The sequence below is a fragment of the Lissotriton helveticus genome, chromosome 1_2 (assembly GCF_964261635.1).
Source record: "Lissotriton helveticus chromosome 1_2, aLisHel1.1, whole genome shotgun sequence".
Classification (NCBI taxonomy): Eukaryota; Metazoa; Chordata; class Amphibia; order Caudata; family Salamandridae; genus Lissotriton; species Lissotriton helveticus.
In genome coordinates, this window is record NC_136058.1 from 116,529,040 (window position 1) to 116,552,270 (window position 23,231).

At 47.5% G+C, this 23,231-nt stretch overlaps 1 protein-coding gene across 1 annotated transcript in view; it reads right to left on the minus strand.

The window, feature by feature from the left end:
- HOOK1 (hook microtubule tethering protein 1) overlaps positions 1-23,231 on the minus strand; it is a 1,127,940-nt gene that overhangs the window by 239,578 nt on the left and 865,131 nt on the right. The window contains exons 17-18 of the mRNA XM_078669845.1: positions 21,817-21,851; positions 15,966-16,048 (exon numbers count right to left, since the gene is read on the minus strand). Of these exons, the coding sequence (XP_078525971.1) occupies positions 15,966-16,048; positions 21,817-21,851 (118 nt within the window). The remainder of the gene's footprint in view (positions 1-15,965; positions 16,049-21,816; positions 21,852-23,231) is intronic.

Here is a 23,231-nt window from a genome sequence, read left to right on the forward strand (position 1 = left end):
GCACACTGAGAAACGTGGCAACGTAACTTTACATAGGCCTGATGCTCGTAGCTTTCACGAGAACTGGAAACTGGCATACTAGAGATGGACACAACTGTAATTGCGTCTTTAATCGATCATGGGGAATACATATGCATATTAATCATGCACATACAACATAACATGGGGAACACGTAGGGACACAGAACATGGCAAAATGTACTTTTCCACATAAGCCTAACTGCTAGTTTTTCAACTCTGACAGTGCACAGAAGCCTGCTAACCAGGCTCCATGCCAGAGTTCTTTCCCTTAAAAATGAAATGTCTAATTGTAACCTAATTGCCAAGAACTTTAGCACCCTTGTAACTATCTGGTAAATGGAACTATGGAACCCAGGGATGTGTACTAAAGAGGGTCCCTATGGGCTGCTGCACCATGCCACCCAAAGAGACCCCCACAAACATTACATGCAAACTGCCATTGCAGAATGCTAAAGGGTAGAAGCCATTCTGAAAACAAAGTGTTGCACACTGACTGTGTGCAATACCAAAGTACATTGCAGGTACTGTCAGTAAGTCAAAGTCTCAACAATGGGGCTTCTGTTCCTGTGAAAGGAAGAAAAAGGTCTCTAAACAGGTTGTGTATGATAAGACCGGGGTCTTGGGGATAGTCAACAATACTGTCTCATGTTGCCCTCACGCACCCCCAAGGGGATGTCATGCTTCATCATAGTTCGGTGCTCCTTGTTGGGCCGGTGCTGCAATGCACTTTGACATAGATATTTTTAGAGAGAATGCTGTATGATGAATGCAAGTGAGATGATAAGTGCAGTGGAGTAGTGACACGTGACAGTGGATTAAAACTGATCAGTGAGGACGCAAGCTAGCCTTCATTAAGAGGGCCATCCTGTCAGAGATAAAAACCTATAACAGGCAAATGCTACCACAGAGGTTTGAAAGGAACCCTGGTAGTCAGTGTGCACCGACTGGGAAGGGGAGTACCCTATAGTCATGAGTAAGAGGCTTCACTCAGGTCTGTCTCTCAGTGGTTAGTCAAAATGTTTTGCGTCTTTTAAGTAGTCTTAAGAATCCATGGTACTTTGTCAGGACAAAAATATATAATGAGTAACTACCCCACACATATATAGTGCCCCTACAGTGCTACCTACTGTGTGTTGTTGTGTCATCAGCCAGGAAAGTCCAAAATAGTGGACCAGGGGAACTGTCAGGTACCAGGATCAGACAGTCCAAAAACGTGCATGAAAGAGACAAACATAATTGTGGTACATCACAATCCAGCTGTAGCAGTGATGTCCGCAGGAAACCTTGTCACTGCAACGCAATTCCTTAAGACAAAATGGTGGCATGGTGTTCGGTATGTATCTAAGGCAATACCAACACGTATAACACATATAGTACCCATCACAAAAAAGTGGATATCACACATGTGACTGTGAAAATACAGTGATGGGAGCATCCTCTCAGGGGTAAAATATTTAATTGATGCATAAATGAGAGGTAACGTGGCACTTACCTAGATACTAGAGTGCAACTAGCCACATTAGGTGGCGATGAGGTGCAGTGCGCGAGTGTGCTAGCTGTGGATTAAGCAAAAATTATTAGAATATGCGGGACCTGCAAGGACCTGAGAAGAGTGTTGGCATGCTACAGGGTCGGCAACGGTACTCACAGTTTCTTGAGTGCAGACCAGTCGTCTGCACCTACCCTCTGTCTCAGTGTCCCTGGAATTGGGACTGCTCAGAGGTCCGGTGCTGATTTAAAAGCGGTGAGAGAAGGCGGGCGGCTTCTGCAGGAACGCGTGCTGCTGTACGATCGTCACTGCGCATGTCTAACGGCCATATTGAAGTGGCTGAATAGACGTGGCATCCATAATTGTACAACATTAAAGCTGCCATGACTGAAGGGAGAGGCATGAGAGCCAAATCAAACCATGATCATCGGTTTTGTTTAAAAAAAAAATAATTGCATTCTCGGTGTATTACCAGTCATATATACAGGAGCATGTGGTGCATCAGTTGTAAGTACCATTGAGGACCCACATTGATGTATGGAAAAAACGTGCGAGAACAGATAGTATATACTCCTTCACTAATGAAGAATAAGAGGATTATGTTGCATAGTTAAAACATGAGAATTATGTTGCATAGTATAGATATGAGACATTATTTGGGAGTGCCCCTGGAGAACCGTCAGGGGGTCCAGAAGGGCAAACTCTGGATTAGTATTCTTCAACGGACAAATGGTAGTAAGTCTATGAAGGTGTCAAAGAGCGCTCAAAGCACTCATAGATCATTAAGGAGTTTAAAATGAGAGGTCCCCTGCGTGATGTTAGCATATCGTTCTCACAAAACGCTGTATTCTGAATTGGACAGTGGTATCTAAAACGGGGAGTGTTAAGGTCAGGTAGGGCAGGGTGTATGTACATGTGGAGCATGCATCTCGTCACATGGGTTGGAGGTGGCAAGGCTCCAACACAGTGTGGTATATGGAGGATGCCTATACCTCAATCCATGGAATTTCATCATTAAGTCCGCTCCTGTTGGTGTGGAGGTGGAACACCCATTGTTGCTCTCGTCTGAAGAGGGTAGTGGTATTCCAGGAATGGTTGGCTTCGAGGACTGTCCATTTGAGGTCATCAGTGGAGTGATTTCCCTCCTTAAAGTGGTTACTCATTTTGGTCGCACTCCATCTGCATCTGATGGTCCTCCTATGTTCTCCTATTCGGATTTTCACTGATCTTGTCGTCATCTCTACATATTGCATCATGAAGGGGAATGTGATCAGATAGATGCAGTTGGTGTGGTGCCTTTGCGTCCAATAAAATGAACCTAACTGCAGGGTGGCAGAATGTGCAGTAGAGCTGCACGTGGTACAACTACCGCATGGGTAGTGTCCGGTAACTGGTGGGAGGTTCGAAAGTGTGGTTTGTGAGTTGGGTTTGTTCAGGAGTGGTCTTGTATTTACCAACTGATCTCTCAGATTAGATGTTCTTCTGAATGCAAAAAGAGGGCGTTCTAAGTTCAGGTCGCCTGTACTCAAGATCCTCCAATGTTTTAATATGATTGATTTGACTTTGTTGGAGAGGAGTGTAAAGGAAGTAACACGTCACAACTTCCTGCTGTGTGTGTGTATTGTTTTCCAAAAGAGCCTCTGTGTTATTGTTGCGTGCCTTCTTTTCTGTGAGTTTAACTACCTTCGGGGGGTACCTTCTCTCAAGGAGATTTCCACTCAGTTCCTAGGCTTGGATGTTATAATCAGTCAGGTCACAGGAGTTACATCGAAGTCGTAGGAACTGTCCATGGTAGGTTTTCCCAAAGGGCTCTCGAACAAGAGGAGGCTGTCGCAGTCCGTGCTTTTTTGTATGTTCTTGTTTTAAGCTGGCCTTGTGTTAGATTAATAAGTAGATCAAGGAAGGGGTCTCCGAGTCTAAGATTGTAGTAGTGAACTTGAGGTAGGGGTTCAGTGCATTGACCCAATCCGTGAAAGCTTTGCAGCTGTTCTTGTCACCCTTCCAAAAGACCAGGATGTCATCTATATATCTTATACAAGAGGATTTTAGTCTCAAATGGGATTGTGGTACAATGATATGTTTGGATTCAAAATCGGCCATATAGAAGCAGGCCAGACTAGCAGCGAATGTGCTCCCCATTGATGTCCCCTGTACTTGGTGGTAGACCTGGGTTTTGTACATGAAGAAGTTGTTTGTGAGAGCGATGGTGGCGCATTCAGTAATGAATTCTGCTGCGCTGTAGTAAGTGACCCTTACAGTAGGCTTTAAGAGCCAAATGGCAGGGTGCATTATAGCACATGAGGACATATCTGCATGAACAGATATGCTCCTGTGAAATCTAGTTCTATTACTAGATATTACAAGTCAACAGGTAAGTCATCTTAAGGTATGTACTAGGAACTGGTCAATACGAGTTACCCAGGTACATAATGGCTTCACTGAAACCCATGGTGTTTGGTATCAAATACCTCGTCTTAAAAAATCTACACTGATCCCAGTGTTGGATTTATAAAAACAATTCACCCAGATGGCACCTTTGAGGTCCCCCCTGAAAACCTACCTGCCTCTTAATGTCCTCGCTGACTGGTATCATCGAGCCTGCACCACAGGCATGTTTCTGACCACCTGCAGGTGAGAGCTCACGCTCTCTGAGGCCAGAAACAGTGCCTGCTCCAGAGGAAGGTGTTCACAGACTCCGCCGCCTTTGAAATGCAACCCGGTTTTACCCAGACCTGTCAACCCTGTCCTGAGGCCAATTTGGCACCAAGAAAGGTGGTAAATTAGCTATACAAGGAGGTGCAGTACACTACCAGGCCAGTCCTACCCCCAAGGTGTACTGCCTGATGTGTTCCATGAAAGAAGGATTACGCCATCTTGAGTTTCATGGAATTAGGTGGCATAAGGATTATGCCCAAAGCCCATATGAAGTGGTCATATGGTGGTCGTAGTGACCTCAAGGGTGAGGTGCCCATTACCTATTACCCTTCACTTCCCTCAACGGTCCTAAATTCAGTATTTTGGTGGCCCCATGACACCAGGAATAGAGATTCACCTAACAAAAGAAGAAGGACTAAGAAGAACTGAATAAGCGAGCACTGTGGACTACCTGTGGACTTTGGCGCTAAAACCTGCCTGCCTGCTCCTGTCCTGACAATTGCAAGAACTTGACTCATCCTACAGCTGTGTATCCTCCAAAAGCCTCAGAAGACCCCCAGCTCTTCGTCAAGCTGTCAGCATCTCCCTTGAAGTGGAGGAGTCACTTCCCTGAAACCTGCGGTTCACCATTCTGCTGACCACTGGGTCCACCCACACAGCAGCCACCCAGGAGGAAACCACCAGAGGTCAGAACTGTCTTCCCATCAAGTGTGGAGCATTCAGGACCCCCAAGAGCTGCCCTGCACCAATACCGAGGGTACCGGAGCCCTTGCAGCAACCAAAGCTGGTTTGAAGTCCAATCCAGACTCTAGCAACGTAAACAACCAATGTAAGCATTGCAGAGGCCAGCACCGGAGTGGCCCAGCTGTCCTGTTTTGCCCCCCTCTGCAGGTCTGACGGAACACCGCGAGTGCCTACGACACACAGGACCAGCCAACCAAAACCCTCTGCACCCGAGCTCCCTGGCCCAGGTTCACGAACACTGACTCTACTTGCTTGCTCCCAAGACCCTCATGAACTAAGCCCCGTTGGGAACTCCCAGACTTGTGCCCAATTCACCTTCTGCAGCCTGTTTCTAGGTGCTCCCCCCCACCCTTTGCCTACTGTGTAGCGCGCAAGGCTACTAACCCATCCAGTACCTCTGCACCCGAAATCTCCAGGGCATGTAAACCCGAACTTCTTGTGGTTTTTGGGACCTTGGCTCCCTAGCACCACAAGTACTAAAATAGACCCCTGAAACATAATTGCAAGGACCTCAATGAAGTATGGGCCAGATGCATCAAGCTAAAAATCGGTCTCAAAGGGGCAGATTCTCAGAATCTGCCCCTTTGCAACCGGTATTTTTGCATTTGGGATGCATCATCCCAAATGCAAAAATCGCAAATAGAGAATTCGCTAAATTGCGATTGTTTGCATTTAAGGAATCTCAAATTGAGATTCCTTAAATGCAATGCATGAAAGTTTCACAAATAGCGAATTCGCTAATAGGGCACGCAAATTACCACGAAGTACAACTTCATGGTAATTTGCAAAAACTTTGAAAAATGCACTTTTGTGCATATTTCAAAGTTTCATGTTGCGCACACACATGCCCTAAGGGCATGTGTGTGCGCAACATATGTGCACAGATCAAAATCAGGGGTGCAAAAGGGTGTCCTTTGGACACCCCTGCACCCTTGAACTCGCAATCTCAATTTGCGAATCGCTAATAGCGAATCGCAAATTGAGATTGTCTTCCCATTCATTCCTATGGGCCTCTGGGCCCATAGGAATGAATGGGGAGGTATTCATTAATTGCGACTCGCAATTTGCGACTCGCAATTTGCGACTCGCAATTAAGGAATTCTAAGGAATCGCTATTTTTGTAGTGATTGCTTGATGCATTCCATTTTGCTATTCCTTATCAGCGATTCCTTAATTTTCGCTAATAAGGAATCGCAAAATGGATGCTTGATGCATCTGGCCCTATATTTCTTTCTCAATAAGAAAGCATTACTGCGTAAAAACGCATTTGTGTGACATTTTTACTTACCTGTAAACTCTTGTTGCAGATATCTAACCTTTTGAATATCACTGGAACCAGTCTGGATCTGGACACTCTTCAATAGCTCTCCCACTCTGGTAGGGGGTGAAAGAGGCACTTCCGTACTGCATGCAACACCTCATGATGTCAAGAATCGCAATTTCTGTCTAGGGGAGGAGCCTAGCTCGAGGACGGAATGGCCGCCTTTTAGCTCGGCTCCGTCGGCCCTCCGGCTAACTCCGACTATCCTGCCTTATATCCTGCACTGCGACGCTACTTCCATACAGAATTTGAACTTTAAAGACCCACTCTACCTCACCGTCTGGTCCGGAGGTTCCTGTGTGCTGTGGATCCGCAGCTGTGCCTTCGGTGAGATTGGGGCCTCCGGGCGCTTGAGACCGGGACCTCGCCTGCGGGACCCGACCGGCAGAGAAGAGATTCCTGCGGGACCCGACCGGCGGAGAAGAGATTGCCGGCCCCGACCGCGAGAGTGAGCCACTGGTGGGAACCGTTGTGCGTGTGCCCCGGAGATCCTGAACCGGCCCGATGAATGGGCCGTGCGGCTGGAGGGGGACGAGATGTGTTGGGGGCTGACCGTGTGAAGGGGTCCCTTCGCCATTGTCCTGTCCGGCGGTCCTGAACCCCGCGCCTGGCTCTCGCCTGTGGGGCCTGCCACTGTTCGGAGGGGCCCCCCCCCCCCATCGGGCGCTCGCACATCCTGTGCCAGTTGGGAGCCTCCGGAGATCTGTAAAGTCCTACATTTGGGAACTGTTTGGGGGCCCACGGTGGAGTGTGGGGCGGCGAAACTCACAAGATGGCTACCGACAACGCGGGGGATGCTCCGCTCTGCACCGACGCTCCTTGCCGGCCGGATTGTGCGGAGGCCTGGGTGTGTACTCGAGCGCCCACACCCGGAGATGTCCTGGACGCCTTGATGTCATTGTACGCTGTCTTGGCCCCCGGTGCCTCTGCCGACCCCATGTGGCTCGCCGCCATTTTGGGCCGCCGCTCTTCCATGCACCCCCATCGTCCTGATGCCGCCATTGCTTCGCCCCCTTCGGCTGCGCCAGGAGTTGCTGTTGTTATTCTTCGGCCACTGATGGGCCGGTGACTTTTGACCCTCTGCTTCCTCGCCGCCTGGATTTCGAGGACTTCCACACAACGTGGAGATCTGCTTCTTCCCGGGTGCCTGGGACTCATGGTGGGCCGCTGTTTGCTCCCGCTTCGTTGGATCCGAACTTTTGTTCTGGAGGGGTACCTTCGTGTTGCCGAATTGCGCACCTGAACTCCGGCTTGCCTTTGCTTGCCCTGTCGTTCCTGCTACAATTGACTTGCTTAATTGACTTTTTGTATTCCCTCTGTACGAAGGCTCTACCTGATTCATATCACTGCCGTGACTCTGGACTACGTTACGATTATTTTGTGCGGGGTGGTCCGCTTCACATTATCCTTTATTGGGTTGGTTTCGTGGTCAGGAAGGGTTGGGGGTGAGTTGCACGACATGATAGTCTGCTGGTCTACCTGCCCGCTGCATTGATGTTTGTACTCCCGACACGGTGACACGTTACAATCTCTCCCTCCTCCCCCTCCCTGTGGTTCTTACTGTATGTGAAGGTGTAGTACTGATTTGATATTTATTCATTTGTTGGTCGGGGGAGGGTCGTGGCCGAATGTGTTTGCTCATATCCTCTGGTTCCTCCCTCACATTTTCTTTTGTTTTGTATTTCCTCTCCTCCTCTTTTTGTCTTCTTCCTCTACTTTTCCTTTTCACTATATTTCGGGTTTCAGATTAGGGCGACAGGCACGCTGTTTGGAGGGTAGGCCGTAGCCTTCTGCAGGGGTGCGGGGTGGGACGGGTGGGTGGGGTCTTTCATATGTTTTCTTTTGGTTCTATGGCCCTTTTCTATCCCTTTCTAGTGGTGCTGCTTCTGTCCTCGCTTCTCAGGCATGGGTGGGTTGGGGTCTGTTGCTGTGCCACTTTTCTCGGTTTTGATGCTTGTCGCGACTGCCATGCCCTTCTTTTCGCCAGCTTCCACTTTCTTTTGTACTATCAGCCGCGGGTTGCCTGGCCCGGGGTGGCGCCCATCTTGCACGATTGTGTTTCTCCTTTTATTTTTCTTTATTTTGTTCTTCTCCCTTCCTTTCCCCCCCCTTTCTGTCCCTTTTTGGTTTCCTCCCCCTGGTTTCCTTCCTATTTTTTCCCCCTTCCCTTCTCCCCCCCCTCCTTCCCCCCCCCCCTTCCCCTTTTTCCCAGGCTCGTATTGAGAGAAGTGGGCTCGATTCGTACAGTTTTCCGCTCCCATTGCCTCCGTTAGCGTGTTACTGGGTGGGGGTCATGAGATCTTGGTAGCACTTGTATGCTTCTCCATTATATGTTGCGTTTGTTTTGTGCTACGGTCGTATCGTGCCTTACATCCTCTTCCCCCCCACCCCCCCCCCCCCCTTCCCCCTCCTTTCGTTTTGGCATGGGTGTAATCCTGTTTTTGGGGTTTTTCTGTATTTGTGAGTCAGCCATGAGCCTTGTCCCCTTATTATAAAATAGACCTCACTGATCCTGATATTGGGCCGCTATTGCCGCTTATCCCATCTTTAGCATTGTTCGATTGTGTTTGCTGGCCTGCCAACTGGCCTTGTGTCGCTTATATTGACTCTTGCTTGTTTTTGACTTGTGGCCGGCCGGATTGGTTGTCGGCCCATGCATGTTTATCCTAATGATGCAAATAAAGGTCTTCAAAAAAAAAATTAAAAAAAAGAATCGCAATTTCTTTAGCGATTCAAACATGCATAAGGAATTGTGATTCCTTAATAGCGATTCCTTAATAATCGCTATTAAGGAATCGCATGTGCCCTATGTAACTGCAGATTCCTCAACTTGTGAATATCCCCAGGCACCAGACTGGATCAGGAGAGTTTTGATAGACATGTGACTCTATGCCAGATCTGTTCCACCCCGGATGTGATGCTGGGGCCAGTATATCCGCGCCACCTCTGTGCACTGAAACCAGTTTCTTTCTGATCTCTGTTTGCGAGATCGGACGCGGAGCCCACAGGAATCAGAATATACCAGATCTCTAGATTGGAATCTTGCTAATGGAGTGTACGAGTTCATTACATAGAAAGGGGAGGAGAGAGTATCTACCAGAGAAGGCATTCTCAAAAGGTAAGTAAACTTTTCTTCTATCAGAGACAACTAACCGCAGATTACTCACCTTGTGAACAGATACCAAAGCAGTACCTCTCCAAGTGGTTGGTCTGTGGAATGGCTCAGACCAGAAATTCTAATGAACAGATCAAGCGAAGTGCCTATCCCACCAAACCTGGTTGGTAATGAAATAGTGCTTCATGAACCTATGGAGGGACCCCAATGCAGCAGCCTTCACTCTGATATAATGAATGCACAGGGGAAGTCCACAAACAGTTGATCGTCTAAATGTTGGTCTATTGTCTGATCAGTGTAAAAACTGAGGGCTCACTTGAGGTTAAGATGGTGAAGCTATTCCCCCTCCCTAGATGGGTGATATAGAGAGTAAAAAGCCAGAAAGGTGATGGATTGGAGCATGTGGAAAGGGTTAACTACTTTCAGCAGGAATGCGTTTTTTGTCCAGAGGACACATTTATCCGGGAGAAACGATGTGTATGACTGCTCGACGGACAGGGACTGGGGTTCACTTTCTTGCCAGGCAGATGTAATGGCATAGAGGAGCACTTTCTTGATGATCATCAGGTGTAGAGGGAAGCTGTGCATTGGTTCAAAGGGAGTGCACATCAGATACATGAATATCAAATTAAGGCCCCACTATGGCAACACAAAAGGTGTTGGCAGGAACATATGACTAAACCCTTTCAAGAAACACAACATAAAAGGTGCTTTGAAAAGTGATGGCTAAGCTAGTTAAAGTAAAAAGTCCAAAAGAAAACCCTTAACTATTGCCCGCAACAATGCCATGCTGGCATAAAAAAAGACAAGAGAACAGGATGTCAGACAACCTTGTACCCAAGAGCTGGATGCTACGGAGGGAACACATGGCAACAGACTTCTCCAAGCATCCTGCGTATACCGTTTTGGTGGCTAGACGCCTGGCTGCCAAGATAACACCAACCACTTTGGGAGGGAGATCAAATCCTTTAGCTATCTCTGCTCCATCTCTATGCATGGAGATGGACGTAGTACTGACTCGGATTCAAGATGCATCCCTGCTGCTCCTACTGGAGGTCCTGCTTTTAGGGACAGCATGATTGGGAAACAAATGTTCATGGTCAGAAGATCCAGACTCTTTCCACCCGGTGCGGAGCCACTCGAATGATTTGGGCCCAGTCTTTCTTGACATTTTTCAGTACCCTAAGCAGAAGAGGTAAGGGCAGAAAGGCATACAGGCGTCCCAAGCCCCATTTGAAAAGGAAAACATATGTAAGGGAGTTCCGTCGTACGAATTCCAAGGTGCAAAAGCATTAACACTTCTCGGTTTCTAGGGTTGCAAACAGATCGAGGCACAGTTCTCTCCAGTGCTGAAAGATGTCCTGTGCCACCTGGAAATACAATTGAAATTTGTGATCTACTAGGCAACGTTGGCTGAGTTTGTCTGCCCTGGCATTTGAAGATCCTGCAAGGTGCTGGGCAATCAGGGAAATGCCCTCAGCATTTAGCCGCTTCCAGAGATGTATAGCCTCTTGGCACAGAACCCACAAACCATGTCTGCCCTAGTTGTTGCAATATGACATGGCGGTTGTGATGTCTGTGAGAACCTGTAGCCATTCTCCTTTGATGGTCTGGAAGAATGCCTTCAGTGCTAGGCGAATGGCTCGGAGCTCCACCAGATTGATATGCAGGCAGGCCTCCGCCGAACACCATTGGCCTCTGATCTCCCCTCTCCAAAGTGGCAACTCCAACGCAGAGGCGAGGCATCGATCGCCAGTGTCAGCTCCAGGTAGGCTAGAGAGAGGGGTGTGCAGTTGACCCCATCACAGTCCAGCTGCCATCACTGTAGGTCGTTTGCATTTCCTTTGAAATCTGGACATGACCAGAAAGATCCCCCTGGTACTGTGCATCCTGGAACTTCAGAACCCATTTCAGAGCCTGAATATGCTATCTGGTATGCTTCACCAGCAAGATGCAGGAGGCTATCAGCCCCAGCAGTCTCAGAATTATCCTCACTTGGGTCCAGGACAGAGGTTAAAACTTCGGGATCATAGCCTGAAAGTCCTGGACTCTCCTTTCAGGGGAAAAGTCACAAAAGTGCACATTGTCCAGATTGGCTCAGATGAAGGGGAGTGTCTACAAATAAGTCAGATGTGACTTGGGTACATTGCTAATTATCTCCAAGGATGTAAGGAGGTTCACTGTAGTCTGGAAGTGGGTGGCGATTGCCTGGGGCCATCCTACGTTCAACTGCCAGTCGTTGAAGTGGGGAAGAATGTGACCCCTAAACTCCAAAGATATGTTGCTACCACTGACATCACTTTCGCAAACACCCAAAAGGCACTGGTAAGGCCAAAGAGGAGCACAACGGACTGAAAATTCTTAAGGTCTACCGTGCACTGCAGATGATGCCTGTGGGACTGTAGGACAGGGATGTGAAAATAAGAGCCCAGCGCTATCATCCAATCTCCAAGATCGAAGTCAGACAAGAACTAGGTCATGGTGAGCATTCTGAACTTGTTTTCTGCAGAAATGCAGTGAGAGAACAAAGGTCTAAACGGGGCCCCATGCCTTTGCCCTTTTTTGACAACAGGAAGTAACGGAATTAACAATCACAACCAACTTCTATTGCCCATAACCTCTCTAGGGCTTTTTTGGCCAATAGAGCTTCCCTCTTCTGCTATAAAAGAGGGAGATGGTCTTCTGTCAGCTGGTCTGAGGATACTTAAGGGTGCGGCAGCATGTCGAAAATGGTAAGGCATGGCCCCACTGCACAATTGGCATGACTCACTTGTCGGGAGCTACCGTCTGTCATTCTGGCAGAAAATGTCGGATCTTGCCTCTAAATGGGTGGCTGTGTGTCATCTAGAGGCACATGTGTGTAACAGCTGGACTGGGAGAAGACTGGACTGCAAACTGTCCCTAAAGCCCTCTCCTAGGGGCACTGCAGCTGTGGTCACGAAAAGACTGGGATGATTGCTCCACTGGTCGGGGTTGAGGTGATACTGAGAACCCCTACTATACCCAAGGAGAGGGCAAAATTGCTAATCTAGCTGGCAGGTAGGAGCTGACAGGTCCAGGGGCGTGCTGTGATCCAGCTATATTGAAGCGCTCCAGGTATGAATCTGCTGTATCCCCAAAAAAGTCAGCAACTATCAAATGGCATGTCCATAAGACTGGCCTGGATGTCTCCCGAAAAGCCAGAGGACCGCATACAGGCATGCCTGCCAAGGACTACTCTGGTGTCAATAGACCTACCAGTGAAGTCAGTGGCATCCATCATTCAGCGAATGATAAACTTAACTGCATTATGACCATCCTGCATGGCCTGAGAAAGTATGGCCTGGGCTTCTTCCAGGACCATGGACAATAAGTAGGCCCCTGCATCCCACAAAGCTTGAGAGTTGGGGCCTAAGAGGCAGTTGGCATTCACCAAGCGAAGAGCCAGACTTGTAGACGAAAAAACATGCGAGCCAAATATTTTCTACCTTCTTCTATTCCCTATCAGGTGGAGTAGTAGATAACGAGTTTGGGTTTACTCAGCTTGCCGAAGCCTGCACTACAAAGCTGTCCGTAGTGGCATGTTGGATGAGAAAGTGTGGGTCGCTCCGAGCACGGCGATGGCGTCTGGTGATCTGCTGATTCACAGGAGGGCCTGAGAAAGGTTTGGTCTAGGGGCCAGATGTAGGTAGGCATTTACCGGTCGGTAACGGCCGAATTCGGCCGTTACCGACCGGTAAATGCAATTTGAGATGTAGGGCCCTGTATTTTACAGACTCGGTAAATTTACCGATAGGTAAATTTACCGATTATGTAAAATACCGAGTCGGTATTTTTACGGAATAGGGAAAATTGATATGTAGGTGGGACTCTTCTGAATCCCACAAGCATTAAAAAATCGGTATTTTACCATCAAATACTATTTGATGGTAAAATACCGATTCTGGTGTGCTTGCACATGTGTGCATGCACACCTATGCCATATGACAGGCAGACCTGCCCTTAGGGCAGGTATGCCTGCCACATGGCACCCGAGCCTCTTTTGGGGGTGCCAGAGGGTGTCAAAGTGACACCCCCTGCACCCTTGTGTCAATCGGTATTTACCGATGCGGTAAATACCGACCGGTAAATGCCCAATCATTCCTATGGGCTTCAAAGCCCATAGGAATGCATGGGCATTTACCGGTCGGTATTTACCGCATCGGTAAATAACGATTGTTTCCGAATCGGTAAATGCACATCTGTATTTACCTACATCTCGGTACTTTTATTTTACCACTTCTTAAATACCGAGTCGGTATGATGCGGTATTTAAGAGGTGGTAAAATAAAATTTACCTACATCTGGCCCCAGGTCTCTAAAAGCGAGTAAGAAAGCTTCATTGAATGGCACTACCGGCTCAGAACTCGTTTAGGCAGGCTGCAACACTACCATCCAAACTTTAGTTTTAACTTTAAGTAGGAAGTTGAAGAACAAGAACCTCCGCCACCCTTTACATAGCCATAGCAAAGGAGGCGCTGTCTTCCCTGGCTGGCCCGGAGGCGAAACCAAGCCAGTGTCTAGAAAGGTATGCAGACCACTGCTATCCTGGAGGTCCTCATACCAGTTATCCTCCTAATAAGGTTGGGCAAATTCATCCCCAGTATCATAGCCACCATTGTCAGAATCCATGCCAAACAATTAGTGGAGCACAAATGTTGGCTAGAGAACAAAGGCACTGTGTTGGAGTCAAAAGGGTGGGTGAATGGTTGTGACTCAGTTAACAAAGTGTGTTGGGGTGGCGCCACTTGACAGCACTATGGGTTGGCTGATGTCATCCGGAGTCGATGGCGCTGGTGGGTCATGTTCCAGAGGAGGTTGTGGAGCTGGAGAGGCAACTGGCAGTGAACTCGGCCCTGAATCTGGAGCAAAATTAGAGGGCCCAGCAGATGTCCAGGGCGGACTCACCAGCGGAATTCCAGTTGAGAGGCCTCAAAGGTACTATGCTAACGTGCCAAAAAGCCACAGCATGGCTTCACTAAATTACTCAATTTGCTGAGGCATCGCTGATGGCACTGGAATTTCAGGTTGCTGCGGTAAAAGGTTCGGAATTGGCTCCGAAGTATAACGACTTTGGAAGCGCGAGTTGGAGGCTTAGTGATACTTTTGTGCCTCCTCGGGAGATCAAAAGTGGTGGGATGGGGTTGAGTCCTGCTTGGGCTTCTTGTACTTTTTCTTAGACTTTTCCCAGGATTTGGACTGCTAGGATTATCTGTTGTGGGAACAGCTTCGGAAGCGAGACCAGGGCCTGCACTTGACATTCGGTCAATCATGACGTGGAGTCTTGCGATGATTTGCCACACACAGCATTGCTTTCCAGTTTCAGATGGCCTTGGGGCACAGTCACTGCAGGCTTTGGGGTTTTAATCTGACACCAGATACTACAGACACATGATGTGTAAGTGAGCCACTGACATCTGTTGGCAACATTTGCGACATTTTTGTCAAAAGCGTGGGCTCAGAGAATTGTTGGCATGGAAAGATATAAAGTGATGTCAGCGCGTATGAGTGGTCCCTTTATATGACCCCACACATCGCTTCCGGAGAGGAGTGATGTCAGTGAAGACCCATGTGGCACAACCTGTTGACACACAAGGCACTGCTTAAGATTTTCCATAGTCAGTCTAACATCTGGGGAGTATTCAAAAGGTGAGGAATCTATGGTTAGAAGTCTCTATTAGAAGGCAACATATATATGCAACCACACTCGAAAACTGCATCACATCTAGTGACTTAAACAACAATGGGTAGTAATACAAATGTATAAAGGCAGCAAGAAGAGGTAAGCAACCTTTACCTGTGGCTAGAGTTAAGCCTTGTCAGCCCAGTGACAAAGCAGATATCAGAACAGCAGATAGCTTAGCCTGAAGAGCAGCAGCCTGAAATACCTCACACCAGGCCACAAACCTCACCCATTGACCAGAATAACCAGATTTAGTAGATAGCTGCCGACCCATTGGGATAATGTTCACCACTTCTGTGGGGTAATCAAGTTCCCCTCAGTTGATTTCTCTCAATTTCCACACAAGAAGGTTTTGGTGCAGAAACTTTCCCTGTTGCTGAGACTGAAGGTCCCACTGAAGAGGTATATGGAAGGGAGAACAAATGCTCTAGCTCAGCAGATCGGAGCTCCACACGCTCAAGGCCCAATAAAAGCCTTTCTCAAGATGAGCTCGGTCCAGTCGTCCTGACCTTCTGCAGAAGTCATGGTTAGAAGTGACAGTGGTGAAAAGGCATATCGGAGACTGCAGGCCCACTACTGGCGGAATGCTTCTCTGGAAGCAGATCTTGCATTCTACTTGTTCAAGGGATGGTTACAAGAAAGCCAAATAATGTAGAAAATAAGGGGCTGCCTGCAGGATACTGATTATACTTTCACCTAGGTTAGCAATGTATTTTTCAGACACTACTTAATAGCCTTCACTGACAGTGTACTTCGCAAACAAAAAATTATAAGCTGATCAACAAACTCATCAGATTCCTATCCCTAATGATGTTGGACGAATTTAATGATAATATTACGAAGAGTATTTCTTTAATTCTAACACTTCTCAAAGTTTAAATCATTGGCTTGGTTATAAAGATTACAAATGAGTACTTACAATTTGAATTTAGATCAGGTTGGAGATCTTCTAGAAGTTCCCTTTTCTGCTGTAATGCATCATGCACCTCATTTAATTTTTCCCTGGTAAAAAAGACATTATGATGAGATAAGCTGCACTCACATCACACCACAATTGAAAGAGCTCTACTGGTTCCCCATTCACAAAATAAAACAATTCAAACTTGTCACCCACACTTTCAAGGCACTACATAACATTGGCCCAGCATATCTTAACAATTGTATCTGCTTTCACAAATCTTAAAGATACCTGCGCTCGTCCGGACTCCTATTTGCACAATTCCCAAGCATACAGAAAAGTAGATCTGGTGGTCGAGCCTTCTCCTATTTGGCTCCTAAAGAATGGAACGGTATACCTCTACTCATAAGAGCCTCCTCCTTGATTCCGTGAATTCTGCAAGAAGCGGAAGACCTTGCATTTCGAGTAGCCCTACTAGGTTTGCCTAAATTCACGCCTGCTCAGCACCAGAATACCCTCCCTCCCGGGTAACAGTGCGCTCTACAAAGCTGCATAATATAACATAAGCATAGCAAACATCCTAAGCTAAAACAAAGAACATGTGTAACACCAAATGTAAATGCAAGAACATGTTTACTGGTGTATTTATTACGAAATGCCCCCAAATGCCCTACTAGCGGGCCTCACAAATATCACTATTGCCTCTTTTGAGTCCAAATTTCATTCAGTAGCTTGCACCACATGGTACTAAAAAGTGAGACCATCTTTTCTCAGTTTGTTACCTTAGAAATTTGTAAGTGTCGAAGTTCAAACAAATACCACAAGTAAGGCTATCCCCCGGACTAGTAAACATCAATGACAAAATCAGGCCTTCTCTTTTCTACATCTTTAGTTTTGGAAGCCAATTATTTTTACCATTTGACTTGCTTCACCTCTAACATCTTTCTGAAGTCTGCTAAGTGTAACAGATAAATACATATATAAGGCATGTAAGGGTGGCTGCCATTCATTTCACTTTCACAGGATTTGTGTGTGTTTGTGTGGAGTGTGCATATGTGGTGACAGAGTCAGATTGGCCTATGGGGCAATCAGGCAGTGCTCAATGAGCTGGTCTCACAGATAAGTGTGTAGGCCGGGTTTTTAGCAGTTTGTGGGCCTGTTCTATGGCAGGGTGGGTCGGTTTTAACTGTTGATTTCAGTGATATAACCGCAAACATTGGCAGCAACAAACACAAATGTATTCAGTCTCCCATAGCTTGCAAAATACTCATAGAGCTTGTACAGACAAGTTCAAACTGGTCTGATTTACAAATGTGAGTGACTTTTTTAGTGATCTGGTTTGCTAACAGGGGCCTCTTTTATTTTGGTGCCCGGGCCTAGGTTTGTGCTAATTCGACCTTGTGTGGGGGGAGGAGAGTAAAGTAAGGGCAGGAAGTTTTGAGTGACCAACTGACTCACCGAAGACGCCTAGATCCTACCTTCTCCTCTTATTGGCTAATCCCTCACACAGTCAATAAGAGGAGACGATACGGAAAACAATGCCCTCATTACTGACAGTTTCTTGTGCGCTACTTTAGGGTCTCCCTGCATCTTAGCCTGTCTGTCCTAGGCCTTTATCTTGTGCCCCTGGCCCACTCATGTTGATGCTCTTCCCGCTCAGAGCTCAGTAGGCGGGAGATGCAGCCAGCCTTGGTGATGACGAGAACAATATACCTGCTTTCCCCAAGGATCATAGGTCCCTAATTCTGTCACCAGCCACAAACTGTACCAGGTATGAACCAGTGCAAAGTGGCAAAGAGTTTGCTGCACCTTTCAGGGTTTTTATTGAACAGGAGAACTGGGGCACAGAAATGAACATGTGTGTATGAGGGAACATATGTGAGTAAGCATGTGTGTGGGTGCATGCGTGTTGTATGGTTGCAGAGGCAGGGTTGGTGTCAAAACTCCAACGGATGTTATGAACCTTGGTCATCTTTTGGTGGTATACTTGACAATATTTTGGCTGTCCTGGCATTATGTGGGGCATTCATGTCAAAATTCTGACTTCCTACTGCCTTAATATGGCCCGTCATGACATGCTGTGGAAATTCATTGTGTCTATGTGGGGACCGATTTTGTAATTCACGGTTAAATGCTTATTTACGCCAGAAACAAAAAATGTGAGACAAATTTAGTTAATTTCTGAAATATATAAAGTTAATATCGTTCAGGAGGCTTAATGTCGTTCCTTCGTGTAAGATGGTACTTACTGCAAAGGCTGATATTTTATGACTTGTTTGGAGATAGTTAATCATGCACACTGATAAAGCTGCCATTATTCCTAATGTTGTCTGAGGACTGAGCTTCTAAATTTGGAGTAACCTATCTGCTGCCTGATTCCGTAAACTTTACTGTCGTCTTATGGGCTGAAATTGAGAGCTTTGTATAAGGTTTGATTTTTTTCATCGTTACTCAACAAGAAGTAAAAACATTTTAAATAGATTTTTTTGGTGTTGTGCCTTTCCATCATACTGTCTGTCAGAGAGTGGTGGTTTCCAATCGCATACAGCATCCTTTTCATGTCCCTTCAATATGATCTTTGAAGAAAGGTCACATAGGAGATATTGCTTCAGACGTTTTTAAAGGCCAGCTCCAACAGCACATTGTGGTATGTTATGTTAGACGGACTCATATAAGGCACATCCTGCCATTCATATGGCTTTATATGAGGCTTTGGAGAGGGAGCATGGCCCAGACAAGGCGGCCATATGGGGACAGAGATGGAAGGAGAGGAATTGCACAGTAGCATAATCTCCTCTGCCTGGCAGAGGTGATAGCAACCAGGAAAGCAGTCTTTAAGGTGAGAAAACGTAAAGGACAGTTGTGAAGCGGCTCAAAGGGAGCGCACATCAAATAAGTCAACACAAGATTCAAGTCCCACTGAGGCATTATAAAGGAGACTGGAGGGAACGCGTGTGTAATGCCTTTCGAGAAATGACTAACAACAGGGGACTTGAAAAGTGAAGGCTGATCTGGAAGCCTCACAAAAGCGGAAATGGCCGGGAGATAGCCCTAGATAGTGCCCAGAGCAGAGCCCTGCTGGTCCAGAGAAAGGAGGAACAGAAGAACTTCTGAAAGAGTGGCAGAAAGGGAATCCACAGCCTCTGCTGTGCACCGTGCCACACATTTATTCCACCTGCAGGCGAATACCGTTTTGTGGAGGGATGCCTGGCAGCCAAGATAACATCACAGACTTCGGCAGGAAGGTCAAAAGCTGTCAAATGTCACCGCTCAATCTCCACGCATGGAGGTGGAGGGTGAACAGGTTTGGGTGAAGGACCGTCCCCTGCTGCTGCGACAGAAGATCCTCCTGAAGAGGCAGTCGATCGGATGACAGATTGCCAGACTGAGTCGCTCGGGATACCATACTCTTCTTGCCCATTCCGGAGCCACAAGAATGACTTGGGCCCGGTCGCGCCTGACCTTCTTCAGCACGCTGGGCAGAAGTGGTAAAGGTGGAAAAGCGTACAAGAGACCGCAACTCACTCGCGACGAAAAGCGTCTCCGAGCGAGTGTTGCCTTGGAAATTCCAACGCGCAGAATTGATGACATTGCGCGTTCTCTTCGGTGGCGAATAGATCTAACCAATGCTCTTCCCACTTCCGAAAGAGACCTTGCACCACATCCGAGGTCAGACGCCATTCGTGATCCAACATACATCTGCGGCTGAGTTTGTCGGCCCTGGGGTTCAGGGAGTCTGCCAGGTGTTGAAACACCAGAGACATGCCCCGATGTTTCAGCCATGTCCAGAGGCGCAGAGCCTCCTGACATAGGGTCCACAACCCCACCCTGCCCTGTTTGTTGCACTACCTGTCCCCGGACAGAGGGAAGGAAGGCTTTCAGAGCAAGCCGGATCGCCCGCAGCTCCAGAAGGTTGATATGGAGCCGGGACTCCGCTGGAGACCAGAGGCCCCTGATCTCTGTCTCTCCTATGTAGCCACCCCATCCCAGGAGGGACGCATCCGTCACCACTGAGAGCTCCGGTTGGGGAAGGGAGAGGGATCTGCCATTGACCCAATCGTGGTTCGTGAGCCACCACTGTAAGTGTCGTGCAGTGCCCACCGAGATCTGGACGTGGTCGGACAGGTTGCCCTGATGCTGCCCTGATGCTGCGCCCACTGGAACTTTAGGTCCCACTGCAGAGCCCGCATATGCCACCTGGCATGATGTATCAGCAGGATGCAGGAGGCCATCAGGCCCAGGAGCCGGAGGGTCATCCTGACTGAAATCCGGGATAGAGGCTGGAAGATCAGAATCAGAGCCTGAATATCCTGGATCCTCTGTTCGTAAGGATAGACCCGAAACTGCGCCGAATCCATAACCGCTCTGCTCCGATGAATTGGAGCTTTTGAGAGGGACTCCGGTGCGACTTCGGCACATTGATGGAAAACCCCAGCAAATGCAGGAGGTTGGCCATAGTCTGGAGGCCGGAAATGACCGTTATGGGGCGATCCGGCCTTTAACAACCAGTTGTCTAGATAGGGGAAGACTGAGACCCCAATCGGCGCAGATGAGCTGGGACCACCGCCATCACTTTCGTGAACACCTGAGTGGCGCTGGTAAGGCCAAAGGGGAGCATGGTAAACTGAAAGTGTTCGTGGCCTACCATGACCCGCAGGTAACACCGGTGGGCCGTAAGGCCCACCGGTGTTAGGCGTCCTGCAAGTCGAATGCACAATCCAGTCTCCTGGATCGGGAGCAGACAAGGCCTGAGCCAAAGTCAACATCTTGAACTTCTCCTTCCGGAGGAAGCGGTTGACGTTCTGGAGGTCCAAGATAGGATGCAGACCCCCTTTGTCCTTCGTGGGGACCAGAAGTAGTGGGAATAACAACCAATCCCTACTTCTGGCCCAGGAATGCACTCGATGGCCCCCTTGGCCAAGAGGGCCGTGACTTCGTGTTGGGGAAGTGCCAAGTGTTCCCCCGACATGCGGTGGTACTGAGGTGGCATGGCTGGAGGGGTGGACTGAAAGGGAAGGGAGTAACTCTTGCGGATGATATGCAACAGCCACTTGTCCGATGTGATAGAGTGCCAATGGGGGAGGTGATGGTGAACCCTGCCACCCACTGACGTGGGGTGCTCCACAAAGCTCGGATTAGGAAGGTTTGGAGGTAAAAGCAGCGGGGGCGGAGGTGGACTGACCCCCACGCTAATTCCCAGACTCGCCCCTGCGGAAACCACATCCACAGCTGCGCTGAGGCTGGTTCTGCACAGGCTTGCTGAAGGAACGTGCCTGGACGACCCTTCCGTGGCCACGAAAGGAACTAAAACCAGGAGTGGCTGGGCTTTTTGTGGCAAGACCTAAGGACTTGGCTGTGGCCCGCGAGTCCTTAAAATGCTCCAGCGCACTGTCGGCTTTATCACCAAACAGGCGAATGCCATCAAAGGGCATAACCATGAGTGAGCTTTGTGCCAGCGACGGACGCGGAGCTGCACGACGCCACCTACTAATGCGCAGAGGTACTGCTAGCGAAAACTTTCCGGATCCAGTCTGACGCCTGGGGATATTCTAAGGTAAGGCATCTAACACTAACGAGTTTATTTCAGATTTTACAAATTTACTTTGAAAGTGTTGTAAAATGCCCTGTTTGGGCTATTTTTTAGGTATTATAGAGGCTCCCTCTATGGCAGGGTTATGTGTACAGCAACAAATACAAGAAAAGTCACTGCATTAACTCAAAGTGAAGTAAAAGTTCCTAGTGCCAATAGCAAAGGAGTGTCTTTTAGGCGCAAATTGTCATTACATATCATTGTGGTAAAAAATTTACACTTTATGGTTAGCTTAAGTGGGAAATTTTTACAACAAAAGTGAGGCAATGCCAGCTTACTTACATATGTGCTGCTATCTTTTCCTTCAGCAACGAAGACTGGAAAAAATTAATCGAGATAAGTCATCCAAAAACTCAAACCTTTTAAATCATGCAATGCAATATTACTTCCACTTGTGAAAGAATAAAACAATTTATTGTCTTTGAGAGAAGAAAAGCACAGCAGTTTCTTTCAAATAGTTACCATCCAAAGGTACATCCTGTGACTTGTGTTATTTCACTTATTCCACAACTTACATACTACGCAGTTTGTCAACAAACCCTTGTATTTAAAAAAGAAAGTCAGCTATATTTAAAATTAAACAAATCTTTCGGGAGTCAAGATCCAATTAACAGAATCAGAATTATATGCAACACAGTAAGTCAAATACAGTGTCAAAAATGTAATATATTTTTTCAAACCATAGCAGAATGCCTTAAATGGAATTGCCAAACAACTGTTCATCTTTCCTTGTGACACCCTTTGGTCTAAATGTATGTGTATTGTGATTTAACATTCGGAAGATTGTAAATATTGATATCACTGTAGCTACATGACAAGTATTTCAGAAGAGGAGCATTCATTTTACATAGATACATTTGGGTGGAATACACTTCTGCTGAGATGCTTCCAACCACCCCACCCTGCACAATCACTTCTGAGAACATGTCACGTCTTATCAGTGGCAGATCAACAATGTTGCACAAATGTGATGGACACTCAGCTCCTTTGAATGTCTAACCTTCAACATCAAGACTAAGTATAAAAGTACCATACTCGGTCACCTTCTTTATCACCCACCAGGCAACACCCCCACATTCTGGGAACACTTTTCTGACCTGATTGCCCACTGCTCACTCGGAAACGCTACCAACCTAAACCTTGGTGACCATAACGTACACTGGAACGAAGCGAACAACCCGCTAATTCAAACTCTAAAGAATCTTCTCTGTGACAACAATCTATTCCAACACTGCTCAGAGGAAACACAATAAAGGAGCAACCTTGGATGCCATCATCGCTCAACGAGACGCAATTACGATCGCCTACATACTCCCCGTGGACTGGTCGGACCACCACATTATCTTATTCCACATCAACCAAAAAGTGCTATCCCTGCCACCCGTGCAAGACCTACCCAAATGGACTAGAAATCTCACCCAGATTCCCCTTGGCGTCCTGGAAGTAAGGATACATTTGCTCCTCCCCAGCGCCAATGGTCACCTCTCCACAATTGAATTCACCTCGCTCTACAACTCAAATATGGTGGTCATGCTTGATCAACTAGCACCCCTGAAATAAAAATAAAAAGCTGAGCTACTCTGTCTAGATCATGGTTTGACTCTGACATCAACGCCAAAACGAGACAACTAAGAGCCACAGAAAGACGCTGGAGGAACAATCCTACTACTATCCACCGTCAACAACTCAGAACAGTC